This window comes from Oryx dammah, unplaced genomic scaffold (genome assembly GCF_014754425.2).
Source record: "Oryx dammah isolate SB20612 unplaced genomic scaffold, SCBI_Odam_1.1 HiC_scaffold_14, whole genome shotgun sequence".
NCBI lineage: Eukaryota > Metazoa > Chordata > Mammalia > Artiodactyla > Bovidae > Oryx > Oryx dammah.
In genome coordinates, this window is record NW_024070198.1 from 24,567,618 (window position 1) to 24,585,100 (window position 17,483).

The 17,483-nt window shown below is 45.0% G+C and overlaps 1 protein-coding gene across 1 annotated transcript in view; it reads left to right on the top strand.

The window, feature by feature from the left end:
• Positions 1-17,483, top strand: part of SORCS3 (sortilin related VPS10 domain containing receptor 3) — a 632,959-nt gene that overhangs the window by 272,193 nt on the left and 343,283 nt on the right. Inside the window, exon 3 of the mRNA XM_040254391.1 lies at positions 6,942-7,041. Coding sequence (XP_040110325.1) covers positions 6,942-7,041 — 100 coding nt within the window. The remainder of the gene's footprint in view (positions 1-6,941; positions 7,042-17,483) is intronic.

Consider the following 17,483-nt stretch of genomic DNA (forward strand, 5'->3'; position numbering starts at 1 on the left):
CTTCCTTGTTTTCTCTACTTAGTGCTCTGCACTTTTGGAGTTTCAGAATATATTTATTTTATTTGTTATTTTTCTCTTAAGGAGCTTTTAGTCATTTCTGAAAAGAGCACATATGCGTATTCAGAGAATAAATATGGAACTCCTAATGCTGTTGATATATTCAGGGGAGAGTGTGGGCTGAAGTTGTAGGAAAAGTCTCCACGATGTAGTTTGTACTAGAACTGGGAGTCAGAAAGGAGGAAATCCGGACACTCGCCAGCTGTAATCTCACTGGGAGAGTGGGAAAGGGGAGGAAAGGGGACAGACTACACACGTCTGAGTGCCAGGCTGAGGCAGACACTTCGACCTGATGGCAATCAGGCAGGGAATGGTGGGACAGGGCATCAAATACCTTGGCTGAAATCTTGGGAAGCTGTCTGAGAGACAAGAGTGAGGTGGAAGCCTGGCTGTTGGTAGGGATGGTAGGGGTTGATATTGCAGTCAGCTAGACTAGTGCCTGACAAGTTATGCCCTGCATGCTCTTGTAAATATGCTTTATTGCAACACAGCACACCCATTCAATTGGCTATCCTGCTTGGCTTGTTTTGAACTACAAGAGCAGAGCTGAGTAGTTTTGACAGCAATCATCAAAACCTAAAATACTTACACTCTGGCCCTTTTATAGGAAACAGCTCACTGCCTGTGCTAAACTGCCTCATAAGTGCCCCTGACTTGGGTGGAGCAGAGGGCAAGCCCAGTATCTAGCACATAGTCAATGCCATAATACAGATAGATATGCATGAAGAACTAAGCAAAATAAAATAAAATTGCTAACAGGAAAAGGAACTATCAGGACTGAGGTGGTTTACTAATTTTAGATAATATCACAGAGAAGGGAGTCCACTGAGAAGATGAAAGACTTATAAGAGAATCAAAGAGTGAAAGACTTGATATTTCGTAGTTTCTTCTCAGGGACAAGCCTTGGAGGGGGAGGTGGGAACTGAGGAGCACAGGTGGCAAACAGGGGAAGGCAGCTGGCAGGATTAGGGAAAGCAGTGTGTCCGCCCCATCCTGAACATCTGGTGGCCCCATAAGAACTGGCAGCATGCCCTGCAGAGCCCTCTCACCTCTGGCTGGAACGTGGTGCTGGGAATGCAGAGTGGGTTGAGGTGAGGGCGGGGGTGAGTACTGAGCTCCAGCTCACTTCTAATGGGAAGCCGTCTTGGCTGCGTTGGCTAGAAGTTTTTCTTTTCTGTTCTTTTACTTTTAAAATAGCAGCCCATATGTTTGTTGCCACCAGCCTCTCCACTAGAAGCTCATCAGAGGAATGGGAGCTTGCTGGGTGGATGAAAGTATACTATATTCACAACTCAGCTCTGGAAATTGTCATTGAGAAAGTGGCCTTGGGTAGCTACCTGGGTTATGACAGGTTAGGTTGGTGAGGTAAGAGGCTGCTCCCAGAGTGTATTGGCCTACATGGAAGGCTTCTGGAGGCTTATCAGGATGGGACAGGAGCTCCTAAATAGTTAGAGGAGTCAAACCCAGGAGTCCTGGGGGAGTTGAAGAGGGCGGACATCTAGTCTACCAGGGAGCCTGGGGTACCTGGGGAGGAGTGTGAGTAGTTGGCAGCTGGGAGGCTCAACCTGACAACAAGCAGGTCCCTGGGCAGGGTGGAGCCACAGAGCAGATGACCAACAGCGATGCAAATGGGAAAACAAGAGATGGTAGGAAAAAAAAAAAAAGAGAGAGATGGTAGAGTCTTGAGGCCAGGACTCAGGGTCCAGCTACTAACTGGATTCAGTCGCTCTGGTATTGAAGATTTTGGACACAGAGAGAGCTGAGACAAGACTGGTCAGGAGCTGTGGACTCAGACCCTGGCAGTAAAGAAAGACTCAGTTTCTGTAGCTGGAGACTAAGGGAGTGTCTCTTTGAAGGTACAGTCCGCTTAGAGAAAAATTTTTCAATAACCAGCAGAGAAGTTAAGTGTGGGGTATGAGAGTTGTGCATGGGGTATGAGTTGTAATTTCACATCAAGATGTCTCTCTAGAAAAGACTTGTGTAAAAATGGTGATTGAAATGTTTATCATAGCAAATTTTAAAAGACAAAATATTTATCAGAGTTTGAAATGATAAACAGACAGTGGTTTCCTGGTAAACTACAATGCTCCATAGCAGTTAAAAAGAATGGATTATGGCTAAGTGTGTCAACATGCATAAAATCCTCCAAACCGAATGTTGGACAAAATAAGCTAGCTGCAGAACATATATCCTGTGGGATAACATTTATGTAAATGTAAAAACACTTGAAAAGATCATCAAATATTTGTGTTGATGGACAACATATATATCTAGTGGTAGATTTATGATTGGCATCTTGTAGTTTTCTGTGTGTTGGAAATAATTCATAATGAAAGACAACAGAAGAACAAGAGGCGTGCGCACACACACACACACACACAGAGCAGTGGAATAACCTTCTGGAACTGGAGGAATCTGAGCACAGACACAGAAGCTGGGAGCGCTGTGGCTGGGCACCTCTCACGTGCTGCCTGCCAGGTTAGCTGTGTGTTCTGAGCTGTTCCAAATGGTAACTGGCCCAGGGCCCAGCACATGGCAGGTGCCCAGTGTCTCCAGCTTGCTGGACATTTCAGCTTTAGGAGTTTAGCATCAGGATTTGGGAAGTTAGCTTTAAAACAGGGGAAATGAGCCTGCTTCCTCTAAGTGACCCCGCCGGCAGATGTCTCGAGTCACAAGGTGAAGGATGATCTGCTTTTTTGTCAAGGTGACTTCTCCTGGCACTGCTGGCTCTGGCAATGGTGCAGAGGCTTCTGCCAGCTGCCCCTAGCCCAGGGGAAGGAAGCCCACCACACGCTGTGGTCAGTGGAGTGTGCAGTGGCCATGCTAGAAAGGGCAGAGTCTAGGCCTCCTTTGGCCCCAGGGCCCACTGGCTCCTTGAGGGGCCCTCACTGGGTGAGACTTGTGTCTGTGTGCCTGCTTGAGCAGCTGCTGCCCCAGAAGCGAAGGAAGCTGAGCCATGGCATATCATTTGTTGGGAAGCTCCTACCCTCAGCAGCCACTTTTGGAAAAGAGCAAAGACAATGTGAGTTGGTTGTGCAGCTTCCAGAAAGACAGACTATGCGTCATGTTAAGTACACTACCTTTGATGAGGGTTATTTGGATTCTGGAAGGAAGTCTGTTGTGACATCAGTCATGAAAGGAGACCTGAGAATTTAGCTCTTACAAGCAAGATGTTTGCTATATATAGCATGAAGAAAAGTCATTAGTTGGAAACAGCTTAGCGCTGTGTTGGTGGGATAATAAGATTTAAAGTCCAGAAGAGGCCTTATGATTATGTGAGTTAAACCTCTTGTGTTGAAGATAGAATGGGGCTTGGCAAAGATTCTCTTCTTGACCAAGCTCCAGTCAGGATCCTCTGAGCTCTTTTCACCTAGGGCCAGTCCTTAGATATGTCCTCAAGAGCCCATTTTTTAGCAACAATCCTGCTAAGTGAGATTAGCCAGAATCCCCACCACCCCTTAAAATATCTCATTGTAGTCCATATCTGATCAAAGTCCTCATCCCCAACCATAACCCAGGTGACATCTGATCACCTCAGCCTGCTTTCAGCAAGAATCTTGCCAGTCAGCAAACAATTTCCATACCTTATTAGTAATGTTCTATCCACTGATCCCCACCCTTCTCTTTGGCTTTAAGTTCCTACGTTTTCCTTGGTGTATTTGAAGTATGGCCTAATCTCCCATCTCTATTTCAAAACCTCATTACTGTGGTCCCTATACCTGTTGCAATAGTCCTGAATTATGTCTGCCTTGCCATTTTAAGAAATGTCAGGATGATTCTTTCTTTAACAGACGTAGAGAAGACTTTTCCAGGGTAACACTTTGAGTACATTTCAGAGTCAGTTCTTTACTCTAGATTCCAAGTTCAATGTTCTTTCCCCACCTGGTGCCGTCTTTGTGCCTTCAAGACTATAGAATCAAGAAGCAGTTTGTTCTATAAAAATTCTTTATTTGTATTAAGAAAAATATACTATTGATAGTCTTTCGAGATTATGATATGTCTTCTTCCCTGCCCTGGGTAGGATAGGAGATCAGAATGACTGGTCATTTAACCTTGCTTCTAGTGTCATTTAACCTGATGCTAGATCCTTCCCTGGTACCAGGTGCTAAAAGACTTTACCATTCTGCAAATTGTGCCAGTATCTGAAGTATCGGGTATGTTTTCTAGGTGTGGCTCTCTGTTGAGTTGTGATTGGACATCAGCAGGTGTTTGAGAACATGTGAGTAGATTTAGACAGATTCATGTATTCATTAACCCTTGCAAATAAAAACAAAGCAAAACAATACAGAAATCAGTAGATTCTCAGCGCTTACTTAGTACCATGTATGGTACAATGCATTGGGCTGCTATAAGAAATGGCTTTTTGCTCTTGGGGAAGTATAGTTGAGGAAAACATTACAGAATAAAAATAGTATGATCACAACAATAGGATAAACACTAGAACAGTAAAATGTGTGAGGTAGTACAAGAACATGAAGGAAATGGTGATTAATTCCCCAGTGAGGAAGTTGGAAGGAGGGTGATAATAGAGTTGAGAATAAAGATTAGAGAGAAATTTACTAAGTAAAGGAAATAGGGGGTAGAGATAGTTCAGATAGAAGGGAATGCTGTGCCACAAATGTAGGCAATAAAAATTCAGGACATTTAGGAGCTGAATGAGGCTGGAAAGGAAAGGGCAGAGGAGTCAGTGGCTGGAAATGGCTCTAGTAAGGGAAGTTACACCCAGACTTTACAAGACTAAGCTTGAAAGATACAACTTCACTGTGTGTCGGCAGTGGGTGATTACTACCAGGGAGTAAGGTGGACAGATCCATGTGGTTGATATATAGCCTGATGACAGCATGGAGACTGGTGGGAGGGGGAGAAGGCTGAACAAGAGCATCTGATTGGGGGATTATTGTCAAAACGATGATGCGCTAGCCACTGCAGTGGAATGAGGATGCGACAATCAGAGGTCTCAGCTATTCAGCAGATAGAATCATTAAGACCCGGAGACTAAGCTGGGTTCGAGAGATAAAGGCAATGATTTCTCTCCTTGGCAGTGATTCCTAGTGCCTAAGGTAGACAGGAGACAGAAGATAAGAATTCAGTTTTGGGGGGATGCTAATTACTAAAGTTAGCGTAACCAATGACCGTGTGGGGCCTGTAGCCTAAGGAAGGATTAGAAATGCTGACGTTTTGTTTGTTCAGTAAATGTGCCAAGTGTGCACGATGTGTAGCATGTTCTGTACATTCTGGAAGAAGACATGGAGGTCCTTTGTATTTTCATTTATATATATATATATTTTTTGACATTTCAGAATGCCTACATCCTGTTAGGAAGTTTCCAACATGTTGCATTTTTTATCCTCATAAATGCCCTGTAAGATTAGATTAACCCCATTTTTTTGAGTAAGAAATTTGAGGCTCCAGCAGGTGAAGTAACCTGCATTTGGTCATGAAACCAGGGATCTGCCCATCTAAGAATGAACTAGAGTTTGCTGTGCCCCAAGTTTTCTTTCCTCTTCCCATAGCATTCTCTGAATTTCCTCGTCCTTGAGGACCTTATGTTGTGGCGAAGGAAACAGAATATAAGGAAACTAATCATGACGATATCAGAAAATCAGAGAGTACATTTCATGTACAGTATGTGCCTTGGGTGTACAACAGCTGGGAACTTTGTACTTGTGCAGAGGAGAAATGAGCGGCAACCGGGAGAAGGCCAGTGAAGCCTTACCAGAGGTGAGGGTGGGTCTTTAAGCCAGGCCTGGGACCCTGGGCTTATAAAGCTAAGCTGTGGGCCAAGGCAGAAGCAGATTATAGTTAGAAGGTGGGAAAATCAAGGGAGATTAGATTAGAAGGTAATCAAGGAAAAAGCAAAGGCAGATAGTTGCTGTTACTAGGAGAGCACAGGGCCGGAGTTGGGATGCAGGCACCCCTGGGGTCACCTGACCGTAGAGATGATGAGTAGTCCTCTGTGGCTTTCTGAAGCTCCAGTGGGAGAGATTTCCTGAGTCTAGCTAAGGAAGGTGATGGCAGACAGAGTGAGAACCTGATGATACTGGTCCTGAAAAGGGATCGAGGTGTGTGGGGTGGGGGAGGGGAAGCGAGGCGGGAGCAGCAGGAAGCTTGGCTTCTTGCATCCACTTTTGGGTACTGGCTCTCCCTCCAACATGGGGAGAGAGGCGGGATGGAAAGAAAGGAGCCTGTGGATTGGTTGGCCTGCCTTTGTTCTCAGAGCCCTGGCTCATGGTCTTGGTGCAAGGTCAGAGCACCCAAAGGAGGAACAGGCAGCCAGCAGGATCCCTGGCATGCGGAACGAATGCTGGCCGGTCAGTGTTGCTGGCTCTTCTCCCTGATGCACCGTTGCTCCTGTGGGAAGCCTCAGACTCTGCTGGGGGTGGCTGGGTTTGGCTGTTGGATCCCCTGAGGCTCCTGGATGCAGCACTTCCTGCCCCTCTGAGGGTCTCCTGGCTTCAGGCTCAGTAGAGGGGCGTGAAGGTGGTTGTACCTCAGGAGAAGGTCCAGCCTTTCTCCCTACTGTTACCCCAGCAGGGACTCAGGCCTCTCCCCACAGAGCTCTGGGAGGACAGAGCGCTGAGCCCCGGAGGCAGCCTCCCTCCACAGCTCCTGTTGCCGCACCACTTCACAAAGGGCAGGATAGTAGGTCTCTGAGAAAGGCCAGAACAAAGGGGAGCAAGCTTAGGTAGTAAGCAGGTGAGGTGCATTATTAGTCTAATTGCTGTTCTAAAATTAATGGCGCCTTTTATCTCAGAGGAACACTTTTTAAGCACTCATGTAATTTGGGAACAAAAATGCAGGTCGGGGTAGAGCTGGGCTCCCCTGGAAATACAATCCCCCATTAAAACAGTCTTTTCCTCTCTTTCTTCCTCTCTTACCTGCAGATCAACAGATTATGGCACCACCTATGAAAAGCTGAATGACAAAGTGGGTTTGAAGACTGTCCTCAGTTACCTCTACGTCAACCCCACCAACAAAAGGAAGGTGAGAAGGGGGATCACTGGGTCCTGAGCACTCCCTGTGGAGTGGCAGGGAAGCCAAAGGCCAAGAGTTAAGAAGACAGTAGCCATGGAGTCACTTGCAGAATGTCTATTTTATATGTCAAGAACACCATAGACACTGTAATTCAAACAACTGCCTTGAGATAGTAGTGACAATGATAACAACAACAGCAATGGTAAAACGATATAACTATTTTAGGAGCTTCTCTTTCCCAAGGAGGGCTTGTGCTGTGTGCTTTACACACTTTATCTCATGCAACCTCACAGTGAATCTCTAGGGTACAAATGACTACTATCCTCATTTTACAGAGGAAGAAACTGGAGCTCAGAGAGTTTAAGTAACTTTCTAGCCTAAAGCCAGACAATAACAGATAGTATGGTGATTAACAGATCTGGGATTTGAGAATGGGTTGGCTTGACTCTGGGCTTCCCAGGTGGTGCAGCAGTAAAGAACCTGTCTGTCAATGCAGGAGACATGTAAGAGATGTGGGTTCTATACCTGGGTCGGGAAAATCCCCTGGGTGAAATTGTATAAGGTCAGACTTTGCTCACAGAGACCTCTTGGAGGAAGGGGGCCTGGGTTCCACAGAATGATGGATGATTATAGAAAATAAGATGGATGATTATGGAAAATAAGTGCTGTATGATCTGTTGGCTGTGGGGAGATGTGATCTTTCCCCAGCGAGGGAGGCATTCCTATTCAGAAACTTAGGCAGGCCTGGCCCCAGGAGATACGCCACAGATACGAAAGGCCATTTCAGGGTTTCTAATTTGCCAACAAAGGTCCATCTAGTCAAGGCTATGGTTTTTCCTGTGGTCATGTATGGATGTGAGAGTTGGACCGTGAAGAAAGCTGAGCGCCAAAGAATTGATGCTTTTGAACTGTGGTGTTGGAGAAGACTCTTGAGAGTACCTTGGACTGCAAGGAGATCCAACCAGTCCATCCTAAAGGAGATCAGTCCTGAGTGTTCATTGGAAAGACTGATATTGAAGCTGAAACTCCAATACTTTGGCCACCTCATGTGAAGAGTTGACTCATTGGAAAAGACCCTGATGCTGGGAGGGATTGGGGGCAGGAGGAGAAGGGGACGACAGAGGATGAGATGGCTGGATGGCATCACCGACTCAAGGGACATGAATTTGGGTGAACTCCGGGAGTCTGTGATGAACAGGGAGGCCTGGCGTGCTGCGATTCATGGGGTCGCAAAGAGTCGGACACAACTGAGCGACTGAACTGAAAGGATTGAAAATGGCATTGCACTGCCCAGCTCTCCCCTTGTCATCTGATTTTTACTCGCCAGTGGTTTCGCAAGCATTTTCTGCAGCGAGGTAGGCGCAGGGGTGATCTTCAGCCCATTGTTCAGGTGTCCCTGATTTCTGATTCCAACCTGGCAGAGTCCAAGCTGTGACTGAGGACAGTGATTGCCAGTGCTACTCAAAGCAGAGCAACCTGGACTCAAACCCTTAGCATCATAACCCAGAGCCAACCCTTCTCACTCCCACCTAGCTATCCCCAGTGAAGGGAGGAGCAGAATTGGTGACTGCCTCCTGGCTCAGCATTGGTGGCCAGCAGCTCCAGGGGTGCCCACACCTGGCAGTGTGCCCGCCAGCCAGGTGCCAAAAACCTGATAATCAGAATGACTTTGTACATGCCTGTTCCTGGTTTTAGCTGAGTAGTTTCTCTTTTTTTTAATCACAAAGGGTTGTCATTTTTCCATTTTTCAATATTGTTATTTGAATTATTGAATGTTAGACCTGGGAAGGATCATAGATTTCATCTGAACAAGCAGTTATTGATGGTTTTTGAACTGCAACTCCTCAGCAAATATGTTTAAAGCTCTAGATCTCTTAGACACATACCCCCCAATACACAAAATTTTGCTATGAATTTTTGGATGTTAATGAACACCCTTAATCCTATCTCTTGACCCAAGATGTCCATGGAGTCTTGGTTAAGAATCTTTCATGTATAACAATAGTCTCAATTTCCAGATGAGAAACTGAAGCCAGAAAAGCCCCCAAAGCCAGGTAAAAAAAGGAGCCAGAGTAAGAGCTGAGGGCTCCTGATGCTCAGTCCAGGTTTTCTGGCTTCAGAGCATGTTTTTCTCCTTTTCCTTCCATACGGCCACAGCCCCGGGCTCTAAAATTGATGGTCTAGTCCTGACCTGGGAGCTTGAGGCAGCTTGCTTCATGATCTGGAATTTAAGCTCAGTGCCATGTCCATGATGGACACGTGGTTAAACGTGACTGAATCAAGTCAGCCATGATCCATCTCCACTCTTCCTTATCCTTTTATTAAGAAGGAAGCTGAGTGCAAATGGAGGCCAAATGTCCTTCCCACGTCGCTCAGATAGTCAACGGCAGGATGGGCAGTTTGTTTTTGACTCTCAACGTAAAGCTCCTCCCACCCACACAGTGACTTGGGGTCAGGTGAAATCACAAGGAGTGTCTGCACTCTGGGAGAAGAAAGAAGTAGGTGTTTGACACATGGCAGATGTCCTTCAGCAATGATCTCTCACGTATGTCTGGACCACAACAAAAGTCATCATATCTTCATGGAGATGATAGATCAGCTATCTTTGTAAGGATTTTCCCAAGGGGCATATGAAGAGTCACGCCTGTTTGCATCCATTCTGGTAGTCATCTGTCACATATGTTTTCCATTAGCCTCCTGCTCATAACATATCTTTCAGTCTTCTGCCATTTTTCTCTACTCCTAGTTTATCTCTTCTTAGTATAACCTACAGGTGGTCAGTCGTGTGGGAGACAAAGAGAGGATAAGACAAATGCTGAGGGTTAGAAAGAACGTAAAGCTAGGCTTTCATGCCCACTGGGGCAGAAGGCACCTCCATTTCCCCATCCCAGAGATGATGTTCAGACCATGGGCTCTCTGGAGCAATTTCTCAGAGGAATTATTGCCCAGTTAACAAAGGTTAAGCCAATTATGAGCTTCCCAGGTGGCGCTAGTGGTTAAGAACCTGCCTGCCTGCCAATGCAGGAGACATAAGAGATGTGGGTTCAATCCCTGGGTCAGGAAGATCCCCTGGAGGAGGGCATGGCAACCCTCTCCAGTATTCTTGCCTGGAGAATCCCATGGACAGAGGAGCCTGGCGGGCTATCATCTATACGGTTGCATGGAGTCAGACATGACTGAGTGACTAAGCACGCACACACGCACATATGTTTTAACTTCGTAAGAAACTCCCAAACTCTTTCCAAAAGGCCATTTTGCCTGTGTTTTCAGAGAAACACCACCAAAACGCAGTTAAATCCCACGTAAGAGGCACTGCCACCCAGAAAGCTAAAAGTTCAGATATTTTCTGCACTCAGATCAGGAAGAGACAAAAAATAGGCAAGTGCTATGTTTGTGCTGATATATTTATTTTGGAACCAGTGATAGAAATTGACTTCATAAGGAGACTGGGTGATCCTAAGTACTTTCTGAATCATCCAGGGAGGGATGAAACTGAATTCTGTTTCATTTTATTGTTAAGTGTTTTTGATTGGATCCTGAGCCTCAAGAGGTTGGCAATGCACAAATATTCTATGTGGTGACTTTCTCTTAGCCAGAATGTTTAAGTTTACTAGACCTACGCTTCTCAAGCCCCTCGGGAAAAATGATAGATGTAAATGAAAATACCCTTGTATGCTTCTTTACATGTCTAGTGGTGTGTGGGTCATTATGACCTTGTAATGCAACTTTTTAAAAAGGTCCTGTCTTACATGTATCTCAGAGTTTAAAACCAGTGGTCATCTGAATTCTCATCTGTTTCAATTAAGCAAGATTCTTTTGATTCTCTCAGCATTCAAATTATCTGTAGCTCCCGATGTTCATCAGGCGGCTAATGGCAGTAGTCTCTAGCAGATTTTTCAGTTAATCTTGTTGAAGTAGTGACTTTTCACCTAATGAGTTACTTATGTAACAGATGGCTACTGCTTTCCCTGGAGGCTGTGAGTTCATCAGAGTTCTGTCACCCTTAGCAAGACAGTAAAGTGTGCTCATATTTATATAGTTGTTCCCAAAGCTAATTGTTGATGTCTTATATTTTTTTGACAACATAAAATTTCCCAGTGTAGATAGCTAATAAGCTATTAGGTTGAAAGTAGAAATATTGATGTGTGTAGAGTCTCCTCGTATTAATCTTAGTTTGCATTAATTTAGCATCTACTATGCTCAGATTCTTTTTAGGATCGTTATCTGTATTATTGCCAGTCCTCTCAACCACTTTATTTATTTATTTATTTTTTTAAAAATTTATTTATTTATTTTTAATTTTTACTTTACAATTCTGTATTGGTTTTGGCATAGATTGACATGAATCCACCACAGGTGTACATGCGTCTCAACCACTTTAGAAAGCAGGCAAGATAAGGAAAGAGCCTTTCTGTAAATCACACCGCGCTTGCTATACTTGTAAATGGTGAGTCGTCAAGAGTCTTCCCAGGTTTATTTATAAATAAAGGTTTATTTGGGGGACGAATTTGGGGGATGAATTAGGAAACATCTGGCAATGCTGCTGCTGCTGCTGCTAAGTCACTTCAGTCTTGTCCGACTCTGTGCAACCCCATAGACGGCAGCCCACCAGGCTCCCCCGTCCCTGGGATTCTCCAGGCAAGAACACTGGAGTGGGTTGCCATTTCCTTCTCCAATGCATGAAAGTGAAAAGTGAAAGTGAAGTCGCTCAGTCGTGTCCGACTCTTAGCGACCCCATGGACTGCAGCCTGCCAGGCTCCTCCGTCCGTGGGCGTTTCTAGGCAAGAGTACTGGAGTGGGGTGTCATTGCCTTCTCTGTCTGGCAATGCTGGACTCCTTTAAAAGTGAAAGTGAAGTCACTCAGTCGTGTCCAACTCTTTGGGACCCCATGGACTGTAGCCTACCAGGCTCCTCCGTCCATGGGGTTTTCCAGGCAAGAGTACTGGAATAGGTTGCTATTTCCTTCTTCAGGAGATCTTCCCGACCCAGGGATCGAACCCAGGTCTCCCACATTGTAGGCGGATGCTTTACCATCTGAACCACCAGGGAAAAATACTCCCTTAAGGAAGCTGCAATTTAGACTAGTTGTATCTAAATGGAGTATAGATGCAAAATGCTCGGAGCTACTTGAGTTGAAGTTGTTCTAGACCATCCTGTGGTGTCACCAGCATTGTTTTAGTGGCATTGATCTGCACTGGTTGCATTTGATGTGATTCTGCATTTCTTGCTGTTTGCCTTTCTCTGATCATTTCCTGGGTGATGTCTGAGCCTGCCACTTTGAGCTTGAAGACCAGTGCATTAGTTTCTGATGCGTGTGTGTGAGGTTTGCCTCTGGAGGAGCCCTCTGTTCTGGTGGCATCTGAGCTCCAGCTCACAGCCTACCCTTCCCTTTGTAGGAGATAAACATCGCTGGGTTCCTGGAACTCATTATTGTCAGCTGACTCTGTCTACAGACCCATGCAGAATGACACATGTCAAGGTTAAAAGCCTGCATTTACCGGCACTGTGCTTCGTAAAACAGGCTGAAGTCTTTGTGCCTCAACAAGAGAGGGGCTCAGCTATCATGGGTGTCTATTTAAGAACAAATCTTTGAGTGAATGGAGAAATGCAGGCCAGTTATGGCCTAATTGCTCTGGCTCAAAAGCGGCTGCCACCTGCAGATTTGGAAACAGTGTTTTGGAAACGACAGAGAGCACAGAAAGTCCTGACTGCCAAGGAATGTGATCAAATTGCTGCAGGTTAGAGGTGTGTGTGCCTGTGTGTGGGGTGGGGATGGAGTGAGGGGGTGTGTGCGAAGGTGGTAAGCACTGATATCAGAAGAGAATGAAGGCTTTTTTAAACTGAGCTCCTAATAAGTTCTGGGCACTGGGCTAAGCTCATTTCTACATTCAGTTTTTAGTTTTTCTTTTAATCCCCTGAGCCCTGGTAGTTTTATTCCCATTTGGCAGGTAAAGAAACTGAGGCTCAGGAAGATGAGCCATTTGCTTTCTCTAAAGTAGCTGGTAAGAGGGGGTTCAGGATCTCTGCTCACCTCTGTCTGACCACACAGGCCATGCTCTCTACTCTGACCTGCTTCAGCTTGGCTGCCCCTGCCACAGGTACAAAGACCAGGTTGCTTTCATCCCTGGATGCATAGTAACTCTGTTGCCTGGAGCTTTCTGCCCATTACTGTTAGAGGATTATCAGTTTCTTGGAGGAGGAGAGGAGTATTAGATCCTCCTTTCCTAATTGATTTACCAGTGAGAAGGATAATTACTTCCAGGCTACCCTGCAGAAATACAGTGGGAATCACCACTCAGATTCCTCTGATGAGCTGGCCGTCTCTGTCAAGCTGTTAAGAGGCATTGTGTGTCTGATCAGATGCTGGTTATTTCCACGTCAGCCTCTCAATACAGCAGCATAACCCTGAGCTCTCTTTGACACAATGGGAAACCTCTAAACAAAACACAGAATCTTAAAATCTTGGACTGCCTGCTTTCCCTGACCACGTCTCCTGAGATTGCTGGAGGGTCAGGGAAAATCAGTTCTAAGGTAGTATGCTTTCAATTCACAGATATTAAAATCTCTTACACTAAAGCAAAGCAAAAGAAGAATGTGAAAAAAAAAGAAGAAGAATTTAATCTATTAAACCATCTGTTAAGTGTCTTGGTCTGAGCAAAGTATTTTGGCTGGGAGGTTCCTGCTTTCAGAAATATGGAATCTAGTCAGCCAGACAGGATGCACACAGGAAACAGCTGCATGCATAGACCTAGGGTCTCAAATGTGAATGCAGACAAGGGCCAGACAGATAGTGCCTAGGAGAGGTGTGGGCCAGGTGGGGGCTGCTGTAGCCACTCGGTAATCTAGGCTCCTGGTGACTGACCTCATGTGAGGAGAAAGGCTTAGAGCAGCCACACCGTCATTGTCACTGTTTCCTGATTTCCTTAAGAGATTTGTCTCTGCCTATTTGCTTATAAATTTATTTATTTTGAAATGTTTTAGATAGGCTAAGATGTGGAGTTCAGTGTGTGGGACCTGGCAGGGTGTCCCAAATTTGCTTGAATCCCTTGGACCCAGTTGGCCTCATGTGTCATATTCTGAGTAGTAAGTCTCCAGATAAAAAGCTGGTATTTAGTGTGGTCCTTGGGGCAACAGGATAAGGATGACACACAGAAGCTGCTCTTGTTGGGCCCCTACGGTGCTGCTTTTATCATCTGTGTGAGAGAGAAACTAAGCTGAGCAACGCTCACGGGGCCCTCCCTTTGACTCAAAGGACTCACATAGTAGGTTCGGCAGTGCGGAGGGACTTTTACATCAGGTAAGGGTAAAACCATTAGGACAGATGGAGGAGGCAGACATCTTCTTTATGGTCCTGGTTCTCCACTTGGGTTACAGAGTGTTCTTGAATAAGTGAGCTTCCTCGCAGAGCATCCATTTCCTTATTTGTATAGTGGCTAGGGTGGGTCCTAAACTTTCTGAGGCTCCTTCCTGCTTACACGGTCTGGCTGGCCACCAATTGGACTATGCCTCCCAGAGGGCTACATGGTGATATGTGATGATCTGTGGACTATGGGTTTGGTGGCAGTCAGGTGGGTAGTCCTTGGAAGCTGTGATCCCCATTACTCTTGGATTTATGGCCATGTGTTCAGGAAGATGCCCTGGAGAGGGGAATGGCTACCCACTCCTGTATTCTTGCCTGAAGAGTTCCATGGACAGAGGAGCATGGTGGGCTATATAGTCTGTGGGCTCACAAAAAGTCAGACACGACTGAGCGACTAACACTTTCACTTCATTGGCCAGCTAAGCCCTGTCATTCAGGGCAGGTCTTCTGAAGTCAGAGTTCCTTGTTCAGAAGGTGGCTGACTCCCTGCAACCTACTGTCTCTGCTGGTGGAACTCAAAACGGCAGCATCTTCCATGGCACAGTTGAGGAACTCCATCAGCATGAGCTGATGCAATTCCCATGAGCATCACTTTCTCAGCTAGGCATGCACAGCCCTCCTCCAGCAGGAAAGGCAGCTGGAGAAGCTGTCTGCATCTGTTCTGGCAACCCAGGGCGAGGACACCACATATCAAAATAGCAGGCACGGGACGAGCTCTTCTGTGTCATACTTCTTCCTTCATAGACACCTACTTCCTGCAGTCTCAACCACGCATCTCATCTCTGTTGACCCTGCTTTCTTCCTTCAGAATAAGAAGCATAATAAGCTATATTTTAAAAGCAAATAAGAGAAATCCCTCTTAGAGCTAATATTTGTTTCTGTTTCCAAAGAATCTAAAAAAGAATGGATATATGTAACTGAATCACTTCGCTATACACCTGAAACTAAAAACACATTGCAAATCAATTATACTTCAAAATAAAATAAAAATTTAACAACAATAATAACTTAAAAAACAAAAGTAACAAGTGTTTATGATAGTAATAAAATGGCAATAATAATGACGTTGATGATGATGATGATAAGAAGGTGAAATAGCAGCCAGCAGCTTTTGAGAAGTTTCACTATGTGCCAAAATTATTCTAAGTGCTTTATATAAATTAACCCATTTAATACTTCACCAGCAACTGTATGATGTTGGTACTATCATTAGTCCATTTACAAACGATGAAAGTCTGACACCAAGAGGTCAGTGACCTATTCAGATTTGATTGCTGATGGTCACTTACCTTGGTCTAATGTGCTCACGTAACTCACTTTTACTCAGGCTTAATTCTTAGATTCAATGTGTATCAGGGATAAAAGGGCCCTCAGAGACTGTCTAGGAAGGCTGTCACTAAACAGAAGAGACCACTCGGGGACTTGCCCAAGGTCATGAAGTCATTTGCAGCAGAGCCACATTCTCTGCCAAGCCCAGGAGCTCTTGACAGCTAGAGTGCACAGATCTGATGGAGAACCCCGACTGGGTTCCATGGTGGGTGCAGGTGAGGAGCAGTTGGGAATATGTACTTCCTACCCATCTCAGTCAGTGTGTGTTACAAACTACAGGCTTCATCCAAATAGCTATAGCTTGTCATGTCTCTGGTCTCGAAGCCTGAGGGATATCTCAGCTGGAATTCTGTCTCAAATGAACCTGAGTGAGAAATCAAGGGTCTGGAATCCAGGCCGCCTCTAGCATGTTGGAAGCACAGAATGGTTGAAAAGTATGCCCAAGGCAAACAGTTATCAGAGAAATTAGACTGGGTCCTTCGGGACAGAGTGTCAAGAAAAAAAGAGATGGGATTTCTGGTTTAGGCCTCTCTCTGCAGTAGCTGGGGAATTTTGACTAAGTCACTTTAATTGCTTGAGCTTCTGTTTCTTAAGCTGTAAAGTGGGGATAAAAGACTGTTTACTTGTCCCCTCCTCCTAGGAGCATAATTAGAATAAAATGAGAAAGGTAGTATTGTTTTGGAGGAAACCAGCTACAGAAAAGGAGCCCTCAGAAGAAGCTGCCCCCCAGGACCACACCCTGGAATCTAGGTGCCCCGTGAGCTGGTTGCAGGGCTCTTGGACCTCCACTGCTGGGCTGCCTGCTTCTTGGCTTTGGTGGGGAGGAAGCAGATCCCAGAACGCTGGTTTTCTGAAAGCCTTACATCCTTCCCTGTTCAGGAGGCACACCACCACCTGTGTTTCTCCAATCATCTTCCCTGTCTTTTAAAACCAAATGTGCTGCCTGACTGAGAGAAATTGATTATTCTGCTGATGGAGAGAAATGGTCCCACTCTTGTTAATTCACAACCAGCCCGTTTTTCTTGCCTCATAAATTAACAGTTACTGAGAGGCTAGAGCAGTGTTTCAGGAGATGAGTTTAAGGGAAAATGTGTGAAAGGAAGGAGTGAGAAAAGGAGAAGAACGGAACTTGGACCAAACTGTCTTCATTTATAACTGATTCCAACTCCAAACCTTTTTTTTCTTGGTATGTTCAGAAAAAGAATCAGAAAGTAAAACCTCAAGAATGAAAGTGTCTAACTTCAGGGACTGAGAAATCAGAATAAAGGAAAGAAGAAATCAAAAAAGAGGTGAATCAATGAGGGGAAAGCCACTGGTTTACAGGTTTCCATTTGCCTTTGCAAGTGTGACTCAACGATGGGGTGGATGTGAAGTGTGGTTCAATTCAAGCTAATCACTTAAAGGAAAGGAATCGAGTGTGATTCTTGGAAATTCACTCTTTAGTCACAAAGTCCCTTTCTCAGCAAATATATGCATGTGGTCCCCTGTATAAATTACTGCAGTGTGCTCTAGCCAAAAGTTTATTTAAAGGGTCATTAAAATGATTACTATTTTTTTGTTTTTCTTTTGCATTTTATTTGAAAATGGGAAGAATATAAACCTATAGCCTGGCTTCTCTCCAAAGTGCCCTTTGAGGTTTGCATTGAGTATATCATATTTTTAAAAATAAAGATATGATTTGCACTAAGATTATTCATGCATTTAAGAGGAATAATAAAAATTAGCTCTTTACTGTACTTCATCATGATTTATGTTTGCCTAA